The 26,838-nt window shown below is 43.7% G+C and overlaps 1 protein-coding gene across 2 annotated transcripts in view; it reads right to left on the bottom strand.

Moving 5' to 3' along the window:
- Positions 1–26,838, bottom strand: part of Epg5 (ectopic P-granules 5 autophagy tethering factor) — a 95,905-nt gene that overhangs the window by 5,452 nt on the left and 63,615 nt on the right. Inside the window, exons 28-41 of one of the 2 annotated variants that reach the window (XM_059245890.1) lie at positions 20,994–21,136; positions 19,682–19,838; positions 17,155–17,349; positions 15,669–15,882; positions 14,961–15,109; positions 14,132–14,333; positions 13,552–13,624; positions 12,838–12,944; positions 10,813–10,988; positions 8,744–8,929; positions 7,615–7,824; positions 6,846–6,990; positions 2,904–3,146; positions 129–345 (exon numbers count right to left, since the gene is read on the bottom strand). In XM_059245890.1, coding sequence (XP_059101873.1) covers positions 129–345; positions 2,904–3,146; positions 6,846–6,990; positions 7,615–7,824; positions 8,744–8,929; positions 10,813–10,988; positions 12,838–12,944; positions 13,552–13,624; positions 14,132–14,333; positions 14,961–15,109; positions 15,669–15,882; positions 17,155–17,349; positions 19,682–19,838; positions 20,994–21,136 — 2,417 coding nt within the window. The remainder of the gene's footprint in view (positions 1–128; positions 346–2,903; positions 3,147–6,845; positions 6,991–7,614; positions 7,825–8,743; positions 8,930–10,812; positions 10,989–12,837; positions 12,945–13,551; positions 13,625–14,131; positions 14,334–14,960; positions 15,110–15,668; positions 15,883–17,154; positions 17,350–19,681; positions 19,839–20,993; positions 21,137–26,838) is intronic. The other variant, XM_059245891.1, reaches the window with a different exon arrangement.

The following is a 26,838-nucleotide window of genomic DNA, read 5'->3' as shown; positions in this document are numbered from 1 at the left end:
CCACTGTCCCTGAAGGCCTGTTTGACTTTTACGCATCTCTGGGTTCTGGGCTCTTGAATGACTTACGTAAACTGGGAATTCCAAGTGAAGCACATACAAGTTTGGGAGCAGCCAGCCGGCAAGCATACCTTGGGTACACCTGTTCCAGCCACTTGTTTAGGATGAGAAGCACCTTCATCTCGTTCCTCAGAGTCTGTTCACTGTTTAGACACTGAAGCAGGTAGACATAGAGAGTCAAGCAACTGCCCAGGGCTAAACATTCCTGCAGAAACTCTTGGATGGTGAGCTCAGGAACTTGAAGGGACACCAGAATGGGGCCCCATCCTAAATTTTGATTGAGGGAACCTAAGAAAAGAACACCAAGAGGAAATATCAATATATACTCGTGTCCATAATCATGGACTGTGTTGACGTCCATGGTCTGTACAGCCACCAGAGACCATGCTGAGGTTGGTAGTACATGCTGATGCCAGAGGCCATGTGGATGTCCGTGGTCCATGCTTTCACCAGAAACCATGTAGAAATCCACGATCCATGATGCTCCCGCTGACCATAAAGGGGAAGGAAGCTATTTTTGAATGGCATCAATGACTGCAGACTTACAGTTGAAAAAAAGAGACAGAGAAGGCTTCTGTGACAACCCCTACCCCCACCTCACCCCACCCCCCAAAAAGAACAGCCTAGACAGAAACCCATGGAAGAGAACTCTCAACAGCTGTGATAAGGATGCTGAAGTGTAGCTCTCCATGACTGATAGCTTCTGGTGGGAGTGTGGGTGCGGAGGGACTCAGTGTTCTTTATGAGGCTGGCCACGGGGAGACTGACCACGCTCCAGTGAGGACGTGGCAACACAAACTGGACTTGTGGGGTTTTAATTCTTCTTCTTCTTTTTTTTTTTAGAAGGGACATCACAAGAGTGGGGGGGGGCCTAGGAGGACTGAGAAGTATGTGTTACTGGGGCGCATGATGTGACTGTCCCAAATAGTCAATGAAAATATTATGAAAAAAGAAAGAAAGAATTCTAATGACTGTTTTTACTTTAGCCTCACACAAGACATCACTCTTAGAGCACGCCTAGAGGCCGGAAAAGTGAGAGATGCCCTGAAGCTTAGACTAGAGAGCCTCCACCAGATGCTACTTGACTAGAAAGGGGTCACAAAAATTTGGAACTCAGGACTATGTATCTCTAAATCACCTTTCTATGATGATCATTAGAATCTACAGGATACCAAAGAGTTTTAACTTTAATCAACACAGGCTTTTCTAAGAAAATAAATCCAGTCTCTCATAAGCGTTTTTACTTACTAGTATAGCTCGTATGCTAGTGGAAACCATTTGATTTTAGTAACACAAACAAATCTGAATCATGAATGTTATCCTGAAGGCTCTCAACCCTTTGGGAGAGAAGTTAAGGTAGGTGCATGGTGATGTACAAAGTACCTCCACAGTAGGCAGGGCAGATGGCAGGCTATGGGCACATTCTACATCCTCACTCTGGTATTCTTCCTTTCTTGCTATCTGTAGTAATATTTCATACCTGAATATCAGAGTTGAGAAGGGCTATTCTGAGCAATTCTTAATTACTGTCTCCAGAGTTTGCTGGGAGGAAGTAAGAACAATGAAAGGATGAGGAACAGAAAAAAGTGATCCTTATAGAATAGTTTTAAAAGTAGGACAAGAGGGCTGGAGAGATGGCTCAGCAGTTAAGAGCACTGACTACCCTTCTAGAGGACCTGGGTTCAATTCCCAGCACACACATGGCAGCTCACAATTATCTGTAATCCCAGCTCCAAATGATCCAACACCTTCTTCTGGCCTATGTGGCACCAAGCACAGATGTGTTATACATAAAGACATACAGGAAAAACACTCATACACAGAAAATAAAAATAAGTAAATCTTAATAAAAAGCATGGCAAGAAGAAATAAAAAGATCTCTATGAAAACTTCTTTCACCAAAAGTGGTAAGAAAGAAGAAATCATCATTATTATATAAGTTCTGCTTTACAGCATTTGTTTTGAAAACTGACTTTGCTATCATAACATGGTTGGTCGGACACTCTAAAGCAATGTGAAAAACAAATTAGAGTTTTTTCTCTCATGAAACATATGATTGAACACAAAAGACATGGGCCACATGGTCTGATGTTGACTAGCTCTCTAGGGGGGAAAAAGCCTATTTCTATCATATATATAGTGTGTGTGAGAGAGAGAGAGGAGGGTGGGGAGGGAGAGAGGGAGGGAGGGAAGAGAGGGAGAGGGGAGAGAGAGAGAGAGAGAGAGAGAGAGAGAGAGAGAGAGAGAGATATGAAATGAGATGAGAGATGAGATGAGATGAGATGAGATGAGATGAGATGAGATGAGATGAGAGATGAGATGAGATGAGATGAAATGAGAAATTCCTGGCAGAAAGCAGTATAATGCCACTTTGGGAAGAGTGTGTAAAGACCCACTGAGGCTTCCTAGTGAGAACTTACTCAAGGTCTGAGAATCTGAGCTTGTTTTACCCAGCAGGGCTGCATAATGGGATGATTTGACCATGAGCATGGTTACCAGGTGTTTGAAGGTCTAGACTTGGCTGTACAATGTGCTTTGATCTTGCAAGGAGGAGGTCATTTGCCTCTCCACTTGGCATATTATAAAAGGCCCTTTTAAATAAACAAAGAGGTTGTTGGGTATTGATCCAGGCCCTCCCGAAGCCATCCTGTGTTTCTGTCTTTCTTCTTGTTGGCTAGGTCTCTCTTTCTATCTGATATTTTCTTATCCCTCTCTCCTCCTCCTCCTAAGATCCCTTCAAAAGGTAGGAGCTGGACTCCCACAAGAGTAGAAAGCTCCCTGATGGCAGGCTTTCCCCTTCCTGGAAAAGGCCACTGCAATGAGAAAAGAAGACAGGGTCCTCTTACCTTCCTTGAAGTAGGCAGCGATGCAGGCTTCTGTGGTTTCTGCCATGTGGCGGACTGATGCCAGGCTTTGGCAGGCTGCTGTTAAAAGGGGCAGCACTACCAACCCATGTACTTTTTGGCCAATCCAGGTCCGAATACTGCCAGCAAGGAATTCTGCTGTTGGGATAGTTGCATTGTTCATCATCATTAGGACTTCCGTAAAGAGGCTGCTGAGGGCCATGTGGCGGGCCTGGCTGTCCATGTCTAAAGGCAAAGATTGACACACACTCATACCACTGGGATATCTGTTGGTATCTCAGCTGCTCTCCAGGGTCTTCACACTCCTAGTGTGACTCAGGGACTAGCAGAAATGGTTTGATGAGGACTGGATTTTATGGACAGGAAATCAGGAACTCCTTCCTGCAAGTTCCCTGGATAAAGTATGTGAGAGAGCAACACCTTATTTCCCAAGCCCCTCTCAGCCTTTCCTTCCAGCCGGTCTCCATTCCTTTGTGACACCTGCAAGCCCACAGAGTTACTCTCACTACACGGGACCCAGTGGTTACACTGGGTTGGGACTCAGGTAAGCTATCTTTATTGTCCTTCTGTCTCTCCAGACTTACTCCTAGTCCTGCTGAGCCTGTCAGTAGGAGCCCCCTCCTCCCACCTCACCTCCATTTCCTGGGGATTCTACCTCTTGGTGCAGACCCTGGTCCCTCCAGCTGTTTCCTGCTTCCCTCTCAGCCTTCTCTTCTGACCCATCTCCATTCTTTTGTGATGCCCACCAACCCACAGAAACACTCTCTACCAGGAACCCCACAGTCACCGCACTTGGCTAGACCCCAGAGTGGGCAATAGTAACCAAACAATAGAACACCCACCCAACACAGAGCAGACCAGATATCCACACCAATAAACACTTCAAGCATCTGAACTTCAAATGCCTAGATCCCAGCACAAAAACACAAACATGGACAGCCAAGATAATATTCATCCTCCAGAAGCCAAACCCTATTGCAATAGGTCCTGAGAAAAGCAATTTAGGTGAAGCATAAGACAAGAACTTCAAAATTGCCATTATATATGTTCAAAAACCTTAAAGAGGATATGAATAAATACCTTAATAAAAACTGAAAACAGAAACAGTTGAAAGAAATAATGAAAACAATTCAAGACATGAAAGCAGAATTTCACAAAGAAACTGAATAACTAAAGAAAACCCAAACTACAATAAAACTAGAAATCAAAACTCAGAGTGTCAAAGAAAAAAGCTTGACAGTAAGTCTACCAACAAGTTAAAAGACATGGAAGAGGGAATTTCAGGTCTTGAAGACAAGTGTAGTGGCTAGCCATTCCAGCTTTGATCTGGAAGTTCCAACCCCCATTGAGGCTTCGGTAACTGTCACGCCTACAAGGCGGGGCCAAGAGGGGACCCTGAAGAGCTGAGATCCAGATGTGCCAGCTCTCTTGGTTCTTGGACCCTGGACGCTGGAGGTAGACTGAGCAGAGTTCTCCAGAGAACACCGCTGGACTGAGCTACGCCTTTCCCAGACCCTGCAACCTACCTATCCCTTCATTTGTAAGTTACCCCACAAAATAAACCTCCCTTTTAACTATGTGGAGTAGCCTAAATAATTTCACCAGTAGACAAGGTTGAAAAAATGGATATCTCAGTCAAAGAAAATGTTAAATCTAAAAAAATCCAGGAAATCTGAGATACTATGAAAATACCAAACCTATGAATAATAGGTATAGAGGAAGGAGAAGAAACTCAGGTCAAAGGCACAGAAAATATTGTTATCAGAATTATAGAATTATAGAACCAAATCTCCCCAGACTAAAGAGATTACCTAACAAGGTACAAGAAGCATACAGAACACCAAGTAGAACCAGAAAAGAAATTCCCATGACTCATCATAACCAAAACACTAAATTACAGAATAAAGAAAGCATATTTAAAGCTACAAGGGAAAAATGACCAAATCATATATAAAGGAAGAAATATTAGTACCCATCGGATTTTTCAATGGGAACTCTGAAGCCAGAGATGTTCTACACATTTGATAGAGGGTTATAATGTAAGAACTAAAAAAACTGAACATCAAAAAAAACAACCAAATTTAAAAATGGGGAACAGAACTAAACAGAGTTCTCAAAAGATAAAACACAAATGACTGAGAAACATTTAATGTTCAACATCCTCAGCCATCAGCAAGATGCAATTAAACTACTCAGACTTCATCTTAGCCCAGTCCGAATGACCAAGATCAATAAAACAAAGGACAGCTCATAATGACTAGAGAAAGGGAACACGTATTCATTGCTGGTGGGAGTGCAAAGTGGTACAGCCACTACAGAAATCAGTGTGGAGGTTCCTCGGGAAGCTGGGAACTATTGACCTCAAGATCCAGCCATACTATATTTGGGCATATACCCAAAGGATTAAATATCTTATTAAAGAGTTACTTGCCCATGTTCATTGCTGCTCTATCCACAATAGCCAGAAATTAGAAATAGCCTAGGTTTTTATAAACTGATGAATGGATAATGAAAATGTGGTACATTTACACAAGGGTATATAGTCAATAAAATAATGAAATTTGCAGGACTAAGCTAGAAATAATCATCCTGAGCGAGGTAACCCACACTCCAAAAGGCAAATATTGCCTGTTTCCTCTAATATGTGGATGTAGCGTTTAAACTTTCAGTAAGTGTTCTATAATCTGAATAACCACAGAGGTTAGGTACCCAGTAAGAGACCAGGAGGAAGGATGGCATTTCCTAGGGAAGGGAAAATAGAATATAATGTTATGGAGAGATAAAGGGGGAACTAGACTAGGAAGATTAAATAAGAAGAGGAATGTGAGAGTAGAGTAAAAGAAGGAATGTGGAGAGAGACAACTAACACTAAAGGCCTTAGGAAAACCATACGGAAGTCTACTAATATAGAAGCGTCCTAAGATACACACATACATGAAGGAGTCTAACTGGAGTCACCAAATGATAGGAAAGGCAATGCTAGTCATGCTACCAAGTAAACCTTCAGTGCCAGGGATGAGTTCCATCCTCAGTTGTTGGCCAAGGAGCCCTGTGGAAACCCCAAACATCACAGGCTACTGCCAAGGCCAAGGAGCCCCATGGACACCCCAAACATCACAGGCTACTGCCAAGGCCAAGGAGCCCCATGGACACTCTCAACATCACAGGCTATTGCCAAGGCCAAGGAGCCCCGTGGAAACCCCAAACATCACAGGCTATTGCCAAGGCCAAGGAGCCCCGTGGACACCCCAAACATCACAGGCTACTGCCAAGGCTGCTGCTGTTCTCCACACCTGATGGAAGGAAAGCTCCATCCGACTACTGAGGACAACACTTAACTTACATCACTGAACACAGAGAAGTCAAGCTGGTGCCTGACTAGGAACTTCACCCCTACTGACTAGTGTTCATGGTGCCGGAGAGTACTCTGTGAGCTACCAGAGGAGAAAAGTGACCACCAGCCCAGCTCCAACGCTGAGGCCTACCACAGTGACCCGCCTGCAAGGTACACGGGTGCAAGAGACACAGATGTCACGGGAGTCACCAACCACAGTGTTTTCCTTTTTTAATTTAAGGCAGGATGTCTGTCTATTGACCTGCTGGCAACAAACCTCTCCATATAGTCCTGACAAGCCAGCAGGTGACTCGGAACTTCTACAAACGCCGCTTCCTCCAGACCTCCTGTCACCTCATCACTTAATCCGGCTTGAACCTCAGCCCAAGTCACTTCACAGCCACACCTGCCAGGGTCAACCTCTCCTCAGACAGTAAAATTGCTGCCTGCCCCCAGGGCTGTCCTGCTGTCCAAAGCACTGACTGTCGGATCAGGAATCATGGTCTTGACCATCTCCCTCAGCTCACAAAGTCTAACACACAGACGGATTCACTGCCCGCACGAGTATGTGGCTTCCACTGGTCACTTACCGGGTGGGTTAAAGACAATGATATCATCTAAGAGCTTAGATATTTCCTGCTCCAGGACTGGGAAGGTGACTTTTCCAGACTGCTCCAGGGCACTGAGAAACTGAACCATCTGACGAGTGAAAGCTTGGCACTTTGGAACTATGTCCTGATGTGAGAGAGAGAGAGAGAGAGAGAGAGAGAGAGAGAGAGAGAGAGAGAGAGAGAGAGAGAGAGAGACCCGTCAGTCAAATGAACTGAGCAAGAAATGTCAGCTGAATCCTCCTGGGGAGCATAGCACAGCACTGAACACTTGGGCAAAGTGAAGAGGATGGACTGGGAAGCCACAGAAGACCTCATCTAGATGGCCCAGGAGATGTGTCTGCAGCTATTCAAAGCCGTGATGGCATAGAGACTAGAATGCCCGGATGCCACAAAACTGCATCAACTATGCCATTAACCAAACAGTGATTTACTTGTCAAAAACTTCCCCAAAACATTCACATTCCCTCTAACTCAAACCTCCAGCTTACACTCATCACCCTCCCTGCCACTCTGCAGACTAAGACATTCAGATTATCTTCAACCCCTCTGACCTCCAGTCAACCTGAGTCAGTGCAAATAAATGAGAAAAGTCAAACCAAAGGACCCAGGAGGCCATGCGCACACGGTGGCACACACCCTAGCTTTCTCTGTGGTGGAAGTCAGGAGATTCAGGGCTAGCCTTACTAGCACATGCTTGACTTCTGGTCCTAAACAACACACTAACTTTTAAACCACTCTCCCAACTTACGCGATGCTTCTGGCCATCAGCAGGAACAGAGAGTCCCGCAGACACTTTCAAGAGCTTCACGATGCATTCAGCAGAACAGTCTTTGGCCAGGATGACGGATGGTGGGTAATGACTGTTGAAATAACCCAGCACACTCTGGTAGGACACGAGGTCCACAAGATGCCACGAGAGTGAGCTGGTCTGTCCAAGAAGACTTAGTAAAGGTGAATCCTAAAAAAAAAGACAGGTTGCTTTATATTCATCTCCCCAGCAATATATGTCTCTAGTTTGTGGTGATATTTTATTTTGTGCTTTAATAAATAAAGCTTGCCTGGAGATCAGAGGAAGAAGCCACCCATTATAAGTAAACAAAGAAGTCAGGCAATGGTAGCACATGCCTTTAATCCTATCACTTGGATCTCTGTGAGTTGAAGGCCACATTGGAAACAGAGCCAGCTGTGGTGGCACACCCCTTAAATTCCAACACTAGTTATCCATGGAGGTCTGGAGGTCTGTACAAACAGACAGGAAGTGACAGAGCTGGGCAGGAAGAGGAAGTGATGTAGCTGGACAGAGAGAACAAATCAGATGGCAGAACAGCAAGGCATATAGGCGTGGGTAGACAGAAAATATCTCGCATTTGGAAGCTGTGAAGTTGGAGAGGTGAGGTTAGCTGTGGCTTTCCCTATTTCCCCGATCTCTCAGGTTTTCACCCCTATGTCTGGCTCCATGCTTTTATATTTAATAAGACCATTTAGAAATTCATCTACACTAGTTATCTGTGGGCAAACAGCTTATGGTAGGAACAGAAAAGTTAAGGAACCAAGGAGGTACACACCCAAGTTAGCATCAAGTGAAGTCATGGCAAAAGTACCTTAAGATGTACAAGAATTCAGAGGGACTTGGGTGTACACAACAGCATGGACTTCAAGAAGCACACTGAACTAAGAATTAACAAGATAAATTTTTCTAATTCAATAGGGTTCTTTGGATTATTTAGAACTAGACTACGGATTGTCCAGGAAAGTAAGCATGTAGCCGAATGCACACACACTGACCATCTACTCATCCTGATCTATGTGAGGGCAACATCATCAGGAGCAAACAATGTACTAAGAAGCCAAAGCGATTACAGACTCCCCAGACTTACTGTCTGATCGACCAGCTGAGCTTCCTTCCCCAGTAAAATCATCATGAAAAGGAGACAGACAACCATGCTCTGGGTTTCAGGAAGGGGACTGGGATTCCAGGCATCAGACAGCACACTAACCCAGTTGACTCTGCAGAGTACAGACCCCAAAAACAAGAAACAGCTCTTGGGGCTTCCACGTTCCACCTGAAGTGAACAAAAAACAGCATATATATCCTATACATGTTATATATCCTATATATGTTTTTAAGAGATCACTTTTCCCCAGACCATAAATATTCCTTGATAATCTCACCTTACATAACTTTCTCTCAGGTACATCACATGTGTGCATTCTTGAGCTTGCCTACTTGTACTTCACTGTCTACGTTAATAATTCTAAAGAGAAGAGTGACCTTCCCTGATCCCAAGCAGATGGAAACACCCTGTCACTGAGACCCTGGAGCTGCAGCAGTGTCGGGACCTTGGGTGAGCTGGAGCAGGAAGGAAGCTCTACTGATCAGTAGTTTTCAAACCTCAGTGTCTATCAGAACAGCTGCTGGCACACCCAAGAGCTGCTGGCTTCCCATGGATGCATTGTGAGCAGGGATGTGCAAATTCCCTTTGATGTTCATAATGTTCCTGAGACCACACTTGGAGAACTACCACACTAGGATGTATAATATTAATATGAACTTCCAATGTAATGTTGTATTATAAATGTCTCCACATGACTGGTCTTTAAAATCTAATGCTTAAATTCTATTCAGAAGTTTTCTTGTGGGTGCACTATAAAGTACATATCAATCTGAAAGTTTTATTTTATAGCCTATTTCAATTTTTCTAATTTGTTTACCTTAAAAAATTTAGGTGCTATGAATCATTCTTTTAAAGATTAATATTAAAAGCTCTACACTACTTATAAAATAATGATGAGACTGGAATCTGGTGGTGACTCACATCTGCTCTCTCTTGGAAGATAATTCTTCACCCTTTTATAATCTGTTCTCTAGTCTTTCCATCAGGCTTGCAATTTAAAATGTTCTCAGCTTCTGGGCAGGCCAAGGCTATCTAATCCTTAAAACTCCTAGAGACAGAATCCATATCATTCCTTTACAGACTATTCCACAGTCCACTAGTCCTAGATGGCACCCCTCTCCCTGGGAATGCTGCCTCACAGATCATTAAGCTAGCATTCTCTCACATGTTCACAATGGTGACTAAGTGTCTGCTTGGGACCTGTGCCTCAACTGCTAAGCAGGACCAGCCTCCTTGGAGCTCCACTGCAGAAGAGTGGCTTCCAAGCACAGTACTGGGTAGGGCTTCACAACAAAACACCAGAAGGCCCCAGTACATTTTACTAATCACTGTAAATAATATTTGTGTCTTAGTAATCATCATAAATAACCATAGATCTGTATCAATTAAAGCACTTAAATGACTCAACTGTAATAAGTATGACATTAAGTTAGGAGAAAACACAAATGAATGATGACTAATGAACTGGAACAATTATAAAAAGCCAAGCCAAAGTCATCGAGGAGGTTCTGACAGCAGAAAAACATACATCAACCTGGCTGCTGCCAAAGTCGCCCTGGGGCTCCTGGAACTATGGCTTCTGTTCCAAAGGTTCGCATGCACATTTCGTGGCCCTTCCTTAAGATTATTCCAAGTCCTTCTATGATCACAATGTGTCACTGGTTGTTACAATGATTTTTGCTCTTACAATCGAACTATTCAGTTGCATAACTGCTGAAATCAACTTGGAGTTGAGTACTAATTCACATTTGCTTTCACACAACACTCACAAGGAGTTCTAACAATATTAGCCAATATTATAACAATGTTTATAAAAATAAACAATAGCCAGGACTGAGCAAGACTCAGTAAACTAGGGAATCTCACAACTTTATTCCTAAAACTAGAGGATGACCACCACGTTAGAGGCAGTCTTTCTCTGTGTTTTTAAACTGGCCTAATAGATGTGTTCAAATCCCCCATTAAGACATGACTTCCACAAGCTGCTGCTCTCTACAGTATGCACCAGAGAGTGAAAAGGAATGCCCACACACTGGTGGGGAATCACCAACCTTAAAGAAGGCCTCCATGAGCCTCTGGTCAGGGTGCAGGTCCTTCCACTCGAGATTCTGATATGCATTATGAAAAGTGTAGAGAATGAACTCTGGCATCTTGGGTGCTGTGCATGCTTCACAGTAATGCAGCAGGTGCAACCGCAGGGCTCCTTCGTCACCTGGCAATAGCTTGTCTAAAATGTGAAAAGAAAATACAGTTCAAGTCATTGGTGTCTTTAAAAAAAGGACAGGAAAGAAAAAGAAATGCTTACATAAAACAGAAACTTGAACTTAAACGTCTTTGCAAAGTGGTTAGCTTTTTTTCTTCACGACTTCCAAGTGGCTTTTTAACCCAGATACACATCTACAGCTTGCTGCCTCTTCTGCCTCCAGTCCCACCCCATTAGCGCTTCTTTCTTCAGTTAGCATTTTGAAAGAATTCCTCAAAAGAAAATATTCCAACAGTTCTCAAAACAATAAAGAATCACTAAGCACACAAAAACCACTCAGCATTACTAAATATCACTGGAATGCAAAAACACACCAGATGAGGGCAGGAAGACAGCTGAACAGGCAAAGGAGCTGCTGCCAAGCCTGACACCCACAGGGAGGAAGCAGAGAACCCATTTCCACAAGTTGTCCTCCAACCTCTGCTGCAGAATATTATTCCAAGGTGTGTTACTTTCATTTATGCTCTGGGATGTTTGTTTAATGATGCAAAGATGTGTTTGATTAAATAAAATTCACCTGTGGTCAGGAGGCTGCGGCAGCAAGCAGCCGACAGGAAGTGGTATGGAGGAGCCAGGTGGAAAGGGTTTATGAGGAGGGTGAGGAGAAGCAGGAGGGCTTTTGGAGGATGGGAGCAAGGAGAGGAGGTGAGCTACTTGCTATTCAGCCTCTGAAGAGCGGAATTCCACCTTAACCTTTGAATCTTGAGTTCTTTAGAGGGACAAAGGTTTAGCTAAGTTCCCTTTGTAGCTTTGCGAGAGCTGGAGCCGGAGGGAACAGAATTCCCTCGGGCTACAGCATTTGCGGCCTAACCAATGCTGGTAGCTGCAGAGTTGCAGTTGATGATTCGGATAGCTATAGCTTAAAAAGGGGGTAACCATTAAAAAGGACAACAAACCTCCACGTAAATCACACACACACACACACACACACACAATGTAAAGAAAAAATTAAATCACAGTGAAGTATCACTTCACACTGGCTTTTTAACTTATTTTATTCTATGTGGATGGGTGCTTTGCCAGCATGTGTCTGTGCACCACAAGCATGTAGTAGCCACAAAGGTCAGAAGAGAGTTGTTCCCTTGGAACTGGACTCAACAGATGGTTGTGAGCCATCATGGGAGTGCTGGGAATTGAACCCAGGTCCTCTAGAAAAGCCACCAGTGTTAACTGCTGCGCCGTCTCTCTAGCCCCTAGGATTCCTCTTACTGAAAAGATGGGAGAGCTGAGAAGATGGCTCGGTGGATGAAGTGCTGCTGGGCCAGCATGAGGCCCTGAGTTGAGGCACACAGCACCCACATAGAAGGGGGGTGTGGGCAGTGTGTGCCTGCAACCCCAGTACTGGAGAGTAGGCCAGGCAGGTCTGGGGAGCTCGCTGGCCAGCCAGTCAAACCAAACAGAGGGGTTCAGTGAGAGACCCTGTCACAAAACACAAAGTAAGGGGGAGCATGACAGAGGCAGCTAGCTCAACACAGCTCTCACGAAGGTGTGAGCAGGTGGGCACACACAACAAGAACACAAAACAGAAGATAAGTGGAAGAATGCAAGGAAAAAAGACTCCTATATCTTACTGGAGTTGGGGTATAAGTTAGCTCTGCCATTATGGAAAGCTCCTGTGAAGCTGAGAGTAGGCAATGCTCAGTGGGCCGTACTACGCAACTCAGAGCATCCTTACAGGACAGGAACCGTGGCAGAGGCCGGTCTCCTGTCAGCTTCTTTGTCTTCCAGTTGACATGAAGACGAAAGCACAAGGAAAGAGGGATGGAGAGGCTGAAGGGAAGGCTCAACCAGGCATCCCATGACACCTCCCTACCTTTAAAACTCCCATGCAGTGAGCCAACGCAGTCCGTGAAGAGCTGCACGATGCCGGAGGCCACCACAGCATCACTCTCCAGCCAGGGGTAATGTCGCTGCTGGCTGCTTCACAGGAAAGAAACACAGGCTTAGAGAGGAAGCGTACATGACAGAGTTACAAGGCTAGAACGGGCCTGAAGTACACTCTGCACTTCCAAGCTTCTTTGTCTTCAGGGGGCTCTGAAAGCCAATGACAACATGTACATCAACCATTAACACTGACTCCCCTCTTCTCCTTAGGCCAGTACTAGGTTCTCAGGCTTATTTGCTCATGAAACAGTGTTTTTTAATTTAACTTTAGAGTTACATGATTAAGGGGGCATTCTCAACCCAATAATTTGATGCACAACTTAATTCTGAAAATAGCTGAGTTAATAGAAAATGCTGAGACCCATATTTGTAGACCTACTTAATTAAAAAAAATTAAGTATGCAAACAAATTCAACTTCCTTATCATGGAAAATTAGAAATTAGTGGTTAATATCAAGATAACATCACTGATCACCCAGATGAATAATTATACAAACAAAAAATGGCTCGACTTTTGTATTTTATCAATTTAAATGTCACTATATTAAAAATTAAATCTGTGAAATCATCATGACCTGTACTAAATATCATTAGAACTTGAAATAAATTCTAAAGAAATCTGAGTATGTGAAAAACTATTTACCTTTCACTGTCTTCTAAAGCCAGGATCCAAGGCTTAAACAGCTGGATGATCTGGGAGTGCAGGGATCTCAGCACTGAAACAGCACAATTGTTAGACACAAGAAAGGGTCTCACTCTGGCCATTGGCTACATTTCATACTAGATGTATCAAAATCTACTGCTCCTCACTCTGCATAAGCCTTTGCTGGTACAAAATGGTATGCTTAGCACAACTATGCAGGATTCTCTTTTCATTTGCTACAATGAACTGAATTTAATTTTTATTATAACACAATGTCATAGCTAATTTTATAATGTCCCAAGATATATGCTTCATATTCTGAACATTGTCCTAACCTAGGTTAGAGAAATACACCTCTTTGTACCATACCCCACTAAGGAGGGGCACAGACAAGCCACAGCAAGCATCCTGTATTCGCTGTGAAATCATACAGGTATGATGAGTATACAAGCTCACACCTATACCACGTTTTTCTCTTCCGTCACCATGACATTTGAGAAGGATCTCTTAACATGTCTACTTGAATTTCCTCTAATGGAAGGCACAGCACTTAGCTCCCACCACACTGGAAGCACAATACCTTCTCTGCTGCTGGCAGTTGGGTCTTGGGCCAAGGAGGTGATTTCTAAGTCAATCAGCCTTTTCACAAGGTATCCCAAAAATGTCTTCACATCAGCCATATAAGGGGTCCATTTCGAGAATAATCCAAAGCTTTTAAAGTCCAGCTTGGATAACCGAAGCTTATAAAAGAAGTCAGAAAGCCACTGGATGGTCTCCGTTACCTAGAAGAGATGACCAACCAAACACTGCTCACTAAACGTCTGCTGTGGTGCAGCATCGTCCCCAGCCCCTGTCTTCTTTACGTTGCTAGAGATGCAACACACTAGGAAAGCACTTCAGCACTTGCCATGCTGTCAAGTCCTTTATACACAGTGCTATGACAGTTTGTGATGGAAACATGGGTTTTTGACAGAACTACAAAGAGACAGAAAAATTAGTAGGTTTTTAAACTCTAAAGGCAATGGAATCTTTATTTCGGGTATAGTCTCCCTTTTTCCTTATTTTTGAGGTTGCTTTTTGTTTGCTTGTTTGTGGTGATAAGGTCTCATATAGGCCAAACTGGTCTCAAACTCAAAGTACTTTAGCTTGGGTCTCCTGGATGCTACAACTGCAGGTAATCAGATGTGCTTAGGTGGGCGGGAAGGTTTGTACAGGGGGATGCTGGCTTTCATTCTGCTCAGATAGGGATGGAGCTTCATTCAGGAGCATAGGAGAAAAGCCGTCCAGGCAAAGGAAGCAGAGGAAGCAAAGGTCAAAGACATGGAGCTCTTACACACACACACACACACACACACACACACACACACACACACACACACACAGAGCTGTCAGAGACCGAAGCTACACACCTGCTTGTCTGACAAGAGAACATCTGAGGCACTGTGAAGCACAGAGCTCTCTGCAGAAGCTGCCCCCTGCTGGCTGCTTGGGGCAGAGCAGCCCAGGGCTCTCAAAGTGGCTTTCCAGCACTCAGGACTCAGCAACTGCTCTGCAGAGCCTAGAGAAGGGACAGAGACATCAGGTCTGTGTTCTTCCCAAACCAATTTTTCAACCTGAATCAAAAAACATGTGTACTTTACAAATCAATGATGATGATCTAACCAACTTTGTAGGGCTACGTGGTCAAAGGGACCAAAGTGAAGAGACAAGAAAAGTGACATAACTGGGAGTGAGCGCCACAGAAGACACTGGGGCTGGAGGGCTGGGGAGAGGTGACCTCACCCTCCTACTGTGATTGAGAAATGGTAATAGTGTGTGTGTGTGTGTGTGTGTGTGTGTGTGTGTGTGTGTGTGTGTGTGATGAGTGTGAGGCAGATGCACACATGACACAGCACCCTATACGGAGACTAGAGGACAATCTTGGGGAGCCGGTTCCCTCCTCACCATGGTTTCTAGGAACCTAACTCTGGTCATGAGGCTTGGGTGGCAAGGACTTTGCCTACTGAACCATTTCTCTAGCCTCATCTTAACATTTTTAGATGGCATCTCCAGAGTGGTAAATGTGCTATCAGATACTCACTGAGATCTTATCAGTCATAACAAATGAAGACACTCACTTTGCACCAGCAGCCTGAGAACGTCACTGTACTGGTCAGGGAACTGGTAGAGTAGAAGGTGAGTCCAGTGCTTACAGAAAAGATTAAATGGCATCAAGATATCTTCCTCTGGTTCAAGGCCCCAGGCAGTAAGTGCCAAGTGAATGGACTCCAGAAGCCTGGTACGATCAGACAGAGGAGGTTTAGTGGTGTTTAACCATTGCTTAACATCGAACTAAAAAAGAAACAGAAACAAGAAGCAGTTTTATTTACATTAGAAAATTAGATGAAGCAGAGAGGTCTGTGCAAATTTAAAAATCAAAGACAGTCTTGCAGTTACCTGTCTACAAACACAGAAACTCAAATGCACACACAAGTACATGACTGAATGTAACTGATGGGAACCATGATGCCACCATCTCTATCGATTCTCTGAGCTGAGGTCATGTCCTCGGCTCAACAACCTTGGGATTGGGTAAGGACATGGTCAGAAGCAGAGCACTCACCTTGAATGTTCACAGCCCTAGGTTTGACACCTCGCATTGCAAAAATACAAAACCAAAACAAAAAACCACCCATTGACTAACCATTCACTATGGTTTACAATTCCATTCTATTTCTGAAAATTCCATACATTTCTGTCTTTTTACAAGTGTCCTCTCTGAGACCTCATCAGAGTTTCAGAGCTGTCCTTCATTTGTTAGGGTCAGAACCAAGTGGCCACTTTATGGACCTTATTTAACAGCCATTTTTTCAGTGGCATTAGTTACCTACCTAAATTTATAAAAGTCAGACTGATAGAATCTTCCAGTGTTCCATACCATAAAAATATATTCACCTCTGTTATAGACTGGGCTCAGTCTCTTTGCCCTAAAAAATGCCAGGGTCCCATTGCTTCATAAATGTCACAGAAGCGTAACTGAAGGTGCTGACATTCTCGACTGGTTAAGTCACTGCCTTGCTCTGACAGTCTTCTATTCAGATAAGGATAAGGGAAGCTTATTTAGAGCAGGCTTATCCAAAATATGAGTCTGACATACAATAACTCACAGATCAAACAACATAGGAGCAAATTCAAGATACATTTAAAAGGATTATTAAACTCCTCTTAGGAATATTTCATGACTATACAAAGTTTTTAAAGAAAGCTTGGGCCAGGAGTGGTGACACATGCCTTTAATCCCAGCACTCGGGAGGCAGAGGCAAACTCAGGATCTCTCTGAGTTTGAGGCCAGCCTGGTCTACAGAGTGAGTTCCAGGACAACCAGGGCTACACAGAGAAACCCTGTCTCAAAAAACAAAACAAAACAAAAATAAAGCTCGGGAAGATGTGCTTTGGAAAGTCACACTCTGTTGAGTAAGACTGTCTATACAGTACAGCCAGTGCCCTGCCCACAAAGGGGAGGCTGTAAGGTCGGCTATTCAAAGATCATGCAATGTGGAAAGGGCCTCTTGGCATGGGAAGCAACAGTCATTTCTGATTTTTCCCAGGAGGAATCATTAGTACCTTGGTGAGCAGCATGAAAATCATATCACTGTTGTCCTCACTTAGAAACTTCACCACTTTCTCATACAGCTGGATGAACTCAGCTGGCGCAGCATTGGGAGTGAAGAAAGGGGAGAGCAGAGAGCAGAGACGCCTGTTCTTCAGGATGGTCTGTAGTACCTTCCTGCATTCCGATTTAGTGCCGCTGATGAACACCTAGCGACATAAAAGGGGAACTGTCACTCAATTTCCCCTCTGCTTTTCTTAAGCAGGCAATCTTCAAAGGTACTAAATAAGGTCAAACAATTTCTGTAAATGAAAATATAAAATCAGAAGATATCTAAAATCATGCACTTTTAATCCTAGAACTAGGGAGGCAGAGGCAAGCAGATCTCTGTGAGTTTGAGGCCAGCAAGACAGAGCAAGATCCAGGACAAGCACCAAAACTACACTGAGAAACCCTGCCTCAAAAAAAAAAAAAAAAAAAAAAAAAAGGAAACAGCCTGGTCAACATAGTGAGTTCCAGGACAGCCAGAGCTACAAAGTGCGCTCCTGTCTCAAATAATAATAAATGAATTAATGTGGTTCAAAGGCTAAGACGTACTAAAATCTCAGTGATTCTCTAAGCAATCTCAGGGTCAGGAAGGCTTTTCTAAGATGTTCGTAACAAAAATAATAGGCAGGGCTCATGGGTATGACTATATTAAAATTTCAACTTCAGTGAGCTACAAAGAATCATAAAGTATAAAAAATGAATTAGAAAAATATATTGCTCTCCAAATACTATATTAATAACCATCCAAAACAACTCTTCCAATCAAATCAAAACCCAAAAAATGTACAAAGGAAAATAAAATAATCACCAACACACACACACACACACACACACACACACACACACACACACACGAAAGCAATATAAATTTTGAAAGTGATGGCGTTCTACTTCCCTTATTAGATTAGCCAAATTTTAAGGATCAATCCCCAGTACCATGAACTTTAATAAGAATAATTCCTAATGTTAGTTATGATAGTGTAACCATGTGCAAACCTTCCAGCAGGGTAGTGAGCAAATGCACTCAATGCTATAAAATATAAATACACATTTACATCAAATTCCTTTGATACAGCAATCACACTTTCATAAAAGAATACTAAAGAAAATACTGTAAGAATAATTATTTCAGTCTTATTGTAGAAAAAAGAGAGAAAGAGACCTACCAAACTAACTACCCAGAAAGTGTGAGCATAATACCTTACAACATGTCTTTATCATGGAACAGACATTTGACAGAGGCAGACCTGTACTTACTAGCGAGAGAAATTAAAAGATATGCTTAAGTGCACAGGAGATAAGTTAGCACATGCCTGTCTGAAGTGTCTATGTAAGTACCCATGTGGAGATAAAATAACAGAGCATGTTTATAACTCAAATTACAGCCATATTTCTACTCCCCCCAGGTGTTTTGAATCTCGAGAACATTTGCTTGTTTTTTGTTTTCTACACTGTATGGTTCACAAAAAGCACTTATTAACCTTATGGTGAGAAGAGAAGTTCTTAGGAGAAAACAGATCATCGGCTGGTGACACAGCTCAGTGGTGGAGTGCCTGCCTAGCACAGGCAGGGCCCTGAGTTAAAACCCCAGGAAAACAGAAACAACAGCAACAAGCAGCTCTATCTGGTTGGCATCCCCACTTATGGGGACCCAAGTGATCAACTAAATTTGGATGCAAATATGTGGCCAGGGTTGATATTCTTCAAACAAGTGGATTTCCTTTATAACATCCATAAATCTGCAGGGATACTTTGCCTTTGCCCTGTTAAAACAGATAAATAAATGGTGGCAGACACAGCACCTGGGAGGCAGCAGCAGTCAGAGAGAACAGCACTGAACCCTGTCAGAAGCCCTGGCTCATTTCTCCGCCCCAACACTCACAGGTGCATACTTCAGGGGAGTTGCTTCATCTTTCAAAGGCCAGTTGCTTCTGTTTTTTTTTTTTTTTAATTTTTTACAACAATACTGGGGATTGAACTTAAGGTCTCTCATGCACGCTATGGTCCCTACTTTTTTTGTTTGTTTGTTTAAGTTTTTGAGACAAGGTCCTACTAAGTTGCCCAGGTTGGCCTTGAACTCATTCTGTAGCCTAGGCAGGCCTTGAACTTGGGTCCTAAGTAACTGAGATTACAGGCTATGCCACTCGAATCCACTCTGCTTGATCATTTTCAAGACAGGAATGGTATCAACTATACAGAGTCAGCATGAGGACAAACTTTAAAAATTAATTAGAAGCTATTTTGCAAATGATAAAGGAACTTGAGCAATGTTATTGCTGGTGATACTAACAACCTATGCCAAAATCTGAAGTCCCCCTAGCTTTTCAGATATGAATCATTTAATCTTTCTTGTAGAAGAAGCAACATTCTATACCAAAAATTCTACCAGCGTCACAGGAAGCCAACACTTCTCCAGAAGCTTCTGACTGTATTAGTCAGTACCCCTGAGGATTTACTGTGCGAGCATGTGGCTGACGCTGGGAATGATCTTACCTGTCCCAAGATCTCAATGCAGGACGTGAAAAACTGCCTCATAGGAGGATGGCGCTGGGTCTCTTCGCTGACATAGTCCACAACAGTAAAGAAGAGGCTGATGCCAATCTTCTGAACCCCAGGTGTAGGCTGTAACTTATAAGCATTCACTAAGGCCCTGTGGGGAAATATGAACACAATATTTGTTTATAGTAAATAATCCATAGCCTCAACTGTCTCTGTTTTTCTCACTCCTCAGGCAATATTTGTAAGAGTCTTCAGAGCCCTCTGTAAATAACACTTTAAAAATACTACAAGTGATAAATGTGTATCTGTCAATTACCCAAAAATTCACTTTTGATACATAGTAATGATTTCACATGTCCCTCTGGAAAATAAAAGTCAGGTGTTATTATAAGGGCCAATTAGCATTCTGGCACTTATTAAAGTTTTTCATATACTGTATATAATTCATAGTTACTTGACTTTTGTATTCCTTACATTTTTAAACACAAGAATGTGACCTCTTTACATTTTAAAATTCAAAATATACCTGAGGGTGAGATGGGCACCAGGCACACAAGTGGCACAAGTACCCATGTGCAGGAAAAACTCTAATACACAGAAAACAAACAAGTTGCAACTGCTTTCCTAAGACTTTCTTCTAACGCTCACTTGTAGTGCCTTCCCAGGGATGAAAACATCAGCCTGCAGCTAACCTGATCCTTCCCAATCTGCTGAAGGGATCAGTGGCTGGCTGTGAGGTGGAGTCATCTTAAGCTAACTTCCTCTCCCAAGCTTGTCCAGCCAGCTTTAGGAAAGGTGAATATATGCCAGGAGCTCTCAGAGAAAACCACAAGGTCATATGAAGTTAACTAAGTACCCTCGGAAGTCCTCATCACTGGAAGTGACTGGGTGAACTTCATTTTAGAATCTGAGTTGACGTTAGCTTCCCAGGTGAGGACGACTGGAGTGTAAAACGGAAGCAGTAAATCCCCCACTACTGAGTTCCCATGCCCGTATCATCGTTCAAGGGTCTGCAAACTTGTTCCAAAAAGGCCAGCCAGATAGGAAATACCTTGTTTGTGGGCCCAAAGGCAGCATCATGAACAGTCTATTCTGTTGTTGAAGCTTGTAAGTCACAGCCACTGTGAGCCACAGAAATGGCTATGCTCCAGTCAGACTATTTGTAAAAACAGAGCTACTCAGATCGGACCCAAAGGACCCAGTTTGCTGTTTGCATACTAACTGACTGTCGGGGGGAAGAGGTGAAGTACTATGGATGACTACTCCCAACAAAGCTGATATGAAATGGGATGTCACCAGGACTTACGTGATCAGGTTTTCTGCATGCACAGCAGCTTCCACAACGTTAAGTGCAGGAGGCTGAGCAGCTTCTGCTTGGAACTGCCTTACTTCTTTTTGCAGAACGTGAATCTGCTGGCTTACTGCTTCATTCTTATACATCCCTTCAAACTAATAAGAATTCAAGGAGTCAGCAGGCGTTTTAAGTTGTTGTTATTGTTTGTTTTTTGGTTTTTTGTTGTTTTGTTTTGAGATGGTCTTACTTTGTGGCCTTAAACTCATGGCAATCCTCCTGCCTCAGCCTCCCAAGTGCTAGGACTAGAGGTACGATCTACCACATCTAGCCCTCAACAGTCTTGTTTTCCCCTAATACTTCTAGAACAAGTATTTTATTATAAGCACACTGGCATATGATAAAGAGATTATTATTATAGTTAATAATACAATTTAATTAAAAACTTGATTGAATGTAAAATGAATGGGAAACTATGTTAAAAACAAAACAAAACTACTCATGAATTATTCTAGCACTCAATCCAGAAGCAAAGGATCATGAGTTCAGGGCCAGCCTGTGCCACACAGAGACCCTGACTCTTTTTTTTTTTTTTTTTTTTTGGTTTTTGGTTTTTTTTGAGACAGTCAAAAATAACTGTGTAGCCTTGGAGCCCTTCCTGGAACTCACTCTGTAGCTCAGGCTGACCTCAAACCTACAAAGATCCGCCTGCCTCTGCCCCTGCCTCCCAAGTGCTGGGATTAAAGGCGTGCACCACTGCCGCCCAGCTTGAGACCATGACTCTTACAAAAACAAAAACGAAAACAAAAAAAAGTAAGGTGAGGGGGTAGCTCACAGTGGTCAGAGTACTTGCCTAGTGTGCACAAGGCTCTAGATTATTCAATCCCCATCCGTAGAGTAGGGGCAGCTATGAAAGGACTCAGGGTTTGTTTGGTTGAGTTTTATTTATTTAATGAAGAATCAAATTTAAATCAAATAGAATTTTTCTTCTTTTGTGCATGTGTTTGTTTTTTTGAGATTAAAGTCCTACACAGTTCAGGCTGGCTTAAAACTCACTATTTAGCCAAGGAGGACTTGACTTCCTAATTCTCTTGCCTCCACCTCCCAAGTGTTTGGACTTCATACATGTGCACTACACCTGGCTTAAAGGCAATTTCTTATAAAAATACCAAAAGTTGTAGCTATATATTAACCTATAAACTGATATGATGATGAACTAACTTATAAATGATTAAAAATATTTGACAAAACATTCTCTTCCTTTTATATTTCAATTGTTCTGATGAGGCTCTTCCTTTCTCTTTGTCTTTTTTTGGAGGGAGACAGGGCAGAAGGATGAGACAGGGACAGAGTCTCATACAGTTCAGGATTCAACATGCTCTCCAGGATCCAATTAACCAGAGGCATCATACTGCAATTAATAGCAAGTTCCAGAGGAATGCCAGCCTCTTTAAAGAATTAGATCCACTGGAGGTCTGGGGAGATAGATGGCTTAGTCGATCAGACGCTTGTCACACAGCATGAGGACCTGAGAGCAAACCCTAGGACCCAAGCGTAGCACGGTGGTGTGTGCAGACAGATCCCCGGGGTCCCTCCCAGTCAGCTAACCCAGCCTGCGTAGTAAGCCTCGCCAGTGAGAGATCCTGTCTCAGAGGAGGAAGGCAGACAACACTTGAGGTTGTCCTCGTACACATGCACATACAAAAAAAAAGAACTAGATCTATTCAGAAGTGACCAGTTTCTGATGCCATCATCTCCCTGGCCACGATTCTTCTCCCTACACTTCAAAAACAAGTTCTGACTGACTCTAACATCCTCAGGCAGGCCCTTTAAGTGTTTCACTTTGTGCCAGGAAATGAGAATTACACACAACTCCTCAGAAGCTGCACTCACTCAGGCCATTCTCTCCATGATGTAGCACCATTGTTTGCCTAGAACACATAAAGTCCTGGGTTGGACCTCTAGCACTGTATAAACTGGACATAGTGGTGCACACCTGTAATCCCAGGATCAGTTCAAGGTCATCCTTGACTATATAACAAGTTTAGCACCAAGCATACCACCATGCTGGGGTTTGAATTCAGAACCTCATACTGCAAGACAAGCGTTATAGATCTCAACAAGGATACCAAGAGTGAGCTGGGTGGAACTATGGTCGGCAATATCATCACCATCCTCCAGTACAAGTGGTGCGTTGCTGGGACCTGTGCAAAGGTGCCTCTGTCAGCACCCTGTAAACACAGCTCCCTCCCAGGCAACCTTGCCTATGATGCCTCTAGTGCCACTTCCCAAATAATCAGCAACAACCTGAACCATGACTTTCAAACACCATACTGCTCACAGGCAACCAGACACCAACATCTACAAAGTCTACCACTGTGTAGTAAGAATAAGATGGTAGCAAAGAATGCCAAGGATGCCACTTCTTCATGCAGAGTAGGAGGATTGAGCTGGTCACACCAAGCAATGCAAGGTTATTGCCCAGAGAAAGAAGTACATCACCCATATGCCCCAGGGTATCACCTCTGCATTCCCAAAATCCTAGAGCAGCAGCAGCAGCAGCAGGCAAAAGCCTACACAAGACACCCACGTTTGACTGTCTCTGAGACCAAGGCAGACACAACAAAAATAAGCCCAGAAGAGTTTTCAAACGCATGCCGTCCCAGTGATAGATAAGGGTTTGACTTGGGACAATGGCAATGCCTGCAGCAGCTTTGTCTTTCAGCTGAGGTCCGAAAGAAGCAGACAGGGACTAGACAAGGCCAGTTTCTGGCCAGCAGGTTGTCTAAGCAAGGCCTAAGCTCAGCAACCACTACCAGATCTCCCCCTGAATGCTGAGGCACCTGGCACTTTCCTCTCCCACTAAACTGGACAAGCAGCCAGAGTCACAGGTAGAGGTATCAACACCAGAAGTGCATCCTCAGCTGCCTCTCTCGGGCAGAGGGGCCAGCTCCAGCAAAGGCCTTGGAGCCAGACAGGCCATGCAGATCCCCTGAGCTACAACTGATGGACCACAGGACCTTCTAGCCCCCACGCAGAATGGGGCAAAGCACAGTAGAGCAGGCTGCCCAGCCCCTCCAGCCTTCTTCAGGAGTGGGCACACCAGCTCCAAGTGACATTCTGCTTGTCTCCCTCGAGTCACACTGGTTCCAAGAACTTGGGGACTGGGCATTTTTCCTTTCTGAGTTGTTCCTTGAAGACTGGCCTTGAAGACTCTCCTCTCCTGCCCTCTGTTCTCAGATTTCCACCTGTGGCCTTCACGGATTGTCCCACCTACCTCTACCTGGTGCCAGGGAACCTTCCCCTCTCTGTAGCTCTGCTGTCTTATATCCTCTGACGTACCCACACCACACAGAGGGCCCACTGCGGGGCTCCATTCCCCTGCCACCCCAAAACTGCCCTCACTCCTCTGCGTCCCTCGCTTGGGAACATCTCTTTGCCTCTCTGCACTGTTCATTTCTTCTGTGTTTTCTGTCCCTGTGGCAAGACTTGACCATCTGCTACATCCTGCCCAACCCTACTGCACCTCTGGCTTCCCAGAAGCCCACTCAGGACAGTGGCACTGAGACTGGTGACTGCTGGCTGCCCTCCACTCCCAGGCTGGAGACCCCCACAACCCTGGGCCACAGTCAGGAGGTTCCCACTTCTCTGTCCTGGCATCTTTTTCTTTTAACCTCTTGGTGGGTGGTGGGCAGTGGGCACTGGGAAAGGAGGCTATTTTGGAAAGAAGATGATATCTCTTTAATATATTTTTGCAACTTCCCCAAAACAATATGGTGTGGGAGGGTGAACTCAATCAACTGCATGTCAAATAAAAACAACTGGCCAACTGATTAGTTCCTGGTAAGCTGGTCTGACTCTTAGTAAAGATGTGAAAAATAAGAATTAATGGAGCTTTTTGAAAAGTCTATCAAAAGTCTACCCTTCAAACATTATGTCTTCCCTACCTGAGGTAGCTGCTAACATAGCCTTTCTAACTGACAATGGTTTTGTCTGTGCACTTTTGGTACTCTTTTTAGGATATGAATAGATGCATAGGATATCCTAGGCCCAGGATACACCACAAAGATAAATATGAGGTCGCTTTCTCGTTGGTGTCAGTGGCTTCTAACTAGAAAAATTCTGTATCACAAGTACCGATAGCAAAATGTCTTCAGGAAACGCTCCAAACTGGGCATCCTGGCCCAACTTCAAGGCCACAACTGTTAGACCAGATGGTCACTGCAGAGGCAAGCCTATCTAACCACAAAGAATATCCTGTGTTCTTTTTTTAATGTTATTGCTTTGTTTGGTATGTGTGTGTACGTATATGGTATGCACGTACATATGTATGTTCACACAGTGTATGAGTCACACAGATACAGTGCACATGCACATAAAGACCAGCTTCTGATGTCAGGTGTTGCCCTATATCATGCTCCACTTCATACACTGAGACAAGGTCTCCCACTTGAACCCAAAACTTGCTACCCAGCTTGCCCTGGGGCTGCCTCCCAAGCACTGAGAATAAGGGCAGGCTGCCACATCTGCCTTGCATTGACATGGGAGCCAGGGATCTGAACTCTGGTCCACATGAGTGCACAGCAAATGCTTTACCCACTGAGCCATCTTCCCAGGAGGTAAAGCATTTGCTGATGGAGTCTTTTATTCTAGACTTCACATCTGTGTGCCCCACACAGATCATTACTTCAGTGGCAGAGAAGAAAATTTTAAGTACTCAACTGTGAAGTGAGTGGTGCCTCTGTCGATTTTCATATCTGTCACAGAGCACGGATGAAAACATCCTTGAGCACAGTATTGCTCAAGATCACAGTTTGAAAGGCTCATCTTCAAAAGCTTCTTCATCACTAATGAAAAAGATCACTGTGAACAGAACTTCTGTGGGCAACTATGTGCAAGAGAATCCGACACCGTTCAGGTCACTGACAAACAGGGAACATGCACTTAGCTGGCTGACAGCTGCGCATGCTTCCATCCAGCCTGACGTCCAAAACGTGAACAGTCAGCACCTAGCCACTGGAGTGCCATGCTACAGTGGGAAGCCCATTTTTCTATTAAATTTGAACTAAGTAAGATGGGGAGGAAAGAAGTTTAAAAAAGAAAGTCAGAAACAAACACACACACACACACACACACACACACACACACACACACATACACACACACGTTATGACAGCTGCTGGGGTTGAAGGACAGATGACCAGAAGGGAAAGGTTTTTAGACAACTATCAGGAGCTGCGACAGAAGAGTGCAGTACAGTAAGAACAGGGAGCAAGGGGCAACGACCTGGAAGGACCCTAATGGAAGGTCCCTGTTAAGGTTGAACTTATCCTGTACGCACAGTTAAGAATGCTGAAAGGAGCAGAACATCTGGAAGGTGGAGTTTCAGTCCTTCATTCGCTCTGTGTCCTCATTCATCTAAACCTCCTCTGTGTATGCAGGACCCAGAAGAAGCCTTCAGCTACCATGGCAATGATTATATACCCTATGTGAATAATGTAAATATAACCTATCAACTTATTTGAATGAGGCCCTCATAAATGCTACATTTAAAGTCTTGAAGGGCAATGGTCCTGCCTGTTTCACACAGTGCATCTCTGAGTATACATATTTTTTTTACTATCACAATAACTTTGTTATATCGTACTCACCAGTGTGGCATAAAAGTCTTCACACTTTCCCACCACTGCTGAAAGACTCTTTTCTTACTAAGAATAGGTATGAGAAAGACTGGAAGACTCCAGCTCCTAACACCAAGAAACTGGAGAAAATAGATCAAAGCAGCATGTGGAGCCCCTCCATTTGAGTCATTTTAATGAGACAAAGAAAAAGCTGGACAAAGCATGTCCTTTCACAAGGT

Source organism: Peromyscus eremicus, chromosome 19, assembly GCF_949786415.1.
Source record: "Peromyscus eremicus chromosome 19, PerEre_H2_v1, whole genome shotgun sequence".
NCBI lineage: Eukaryota > Metazoa > Chordata > Mammalia > Rodentia > Cricetidae > Peromyscus > Peromyscus eremicus.
Note: the sequence above shows the minus strand (reverse complement) of the source record. Positions and strands in the feature narration are given on the sequence as shown.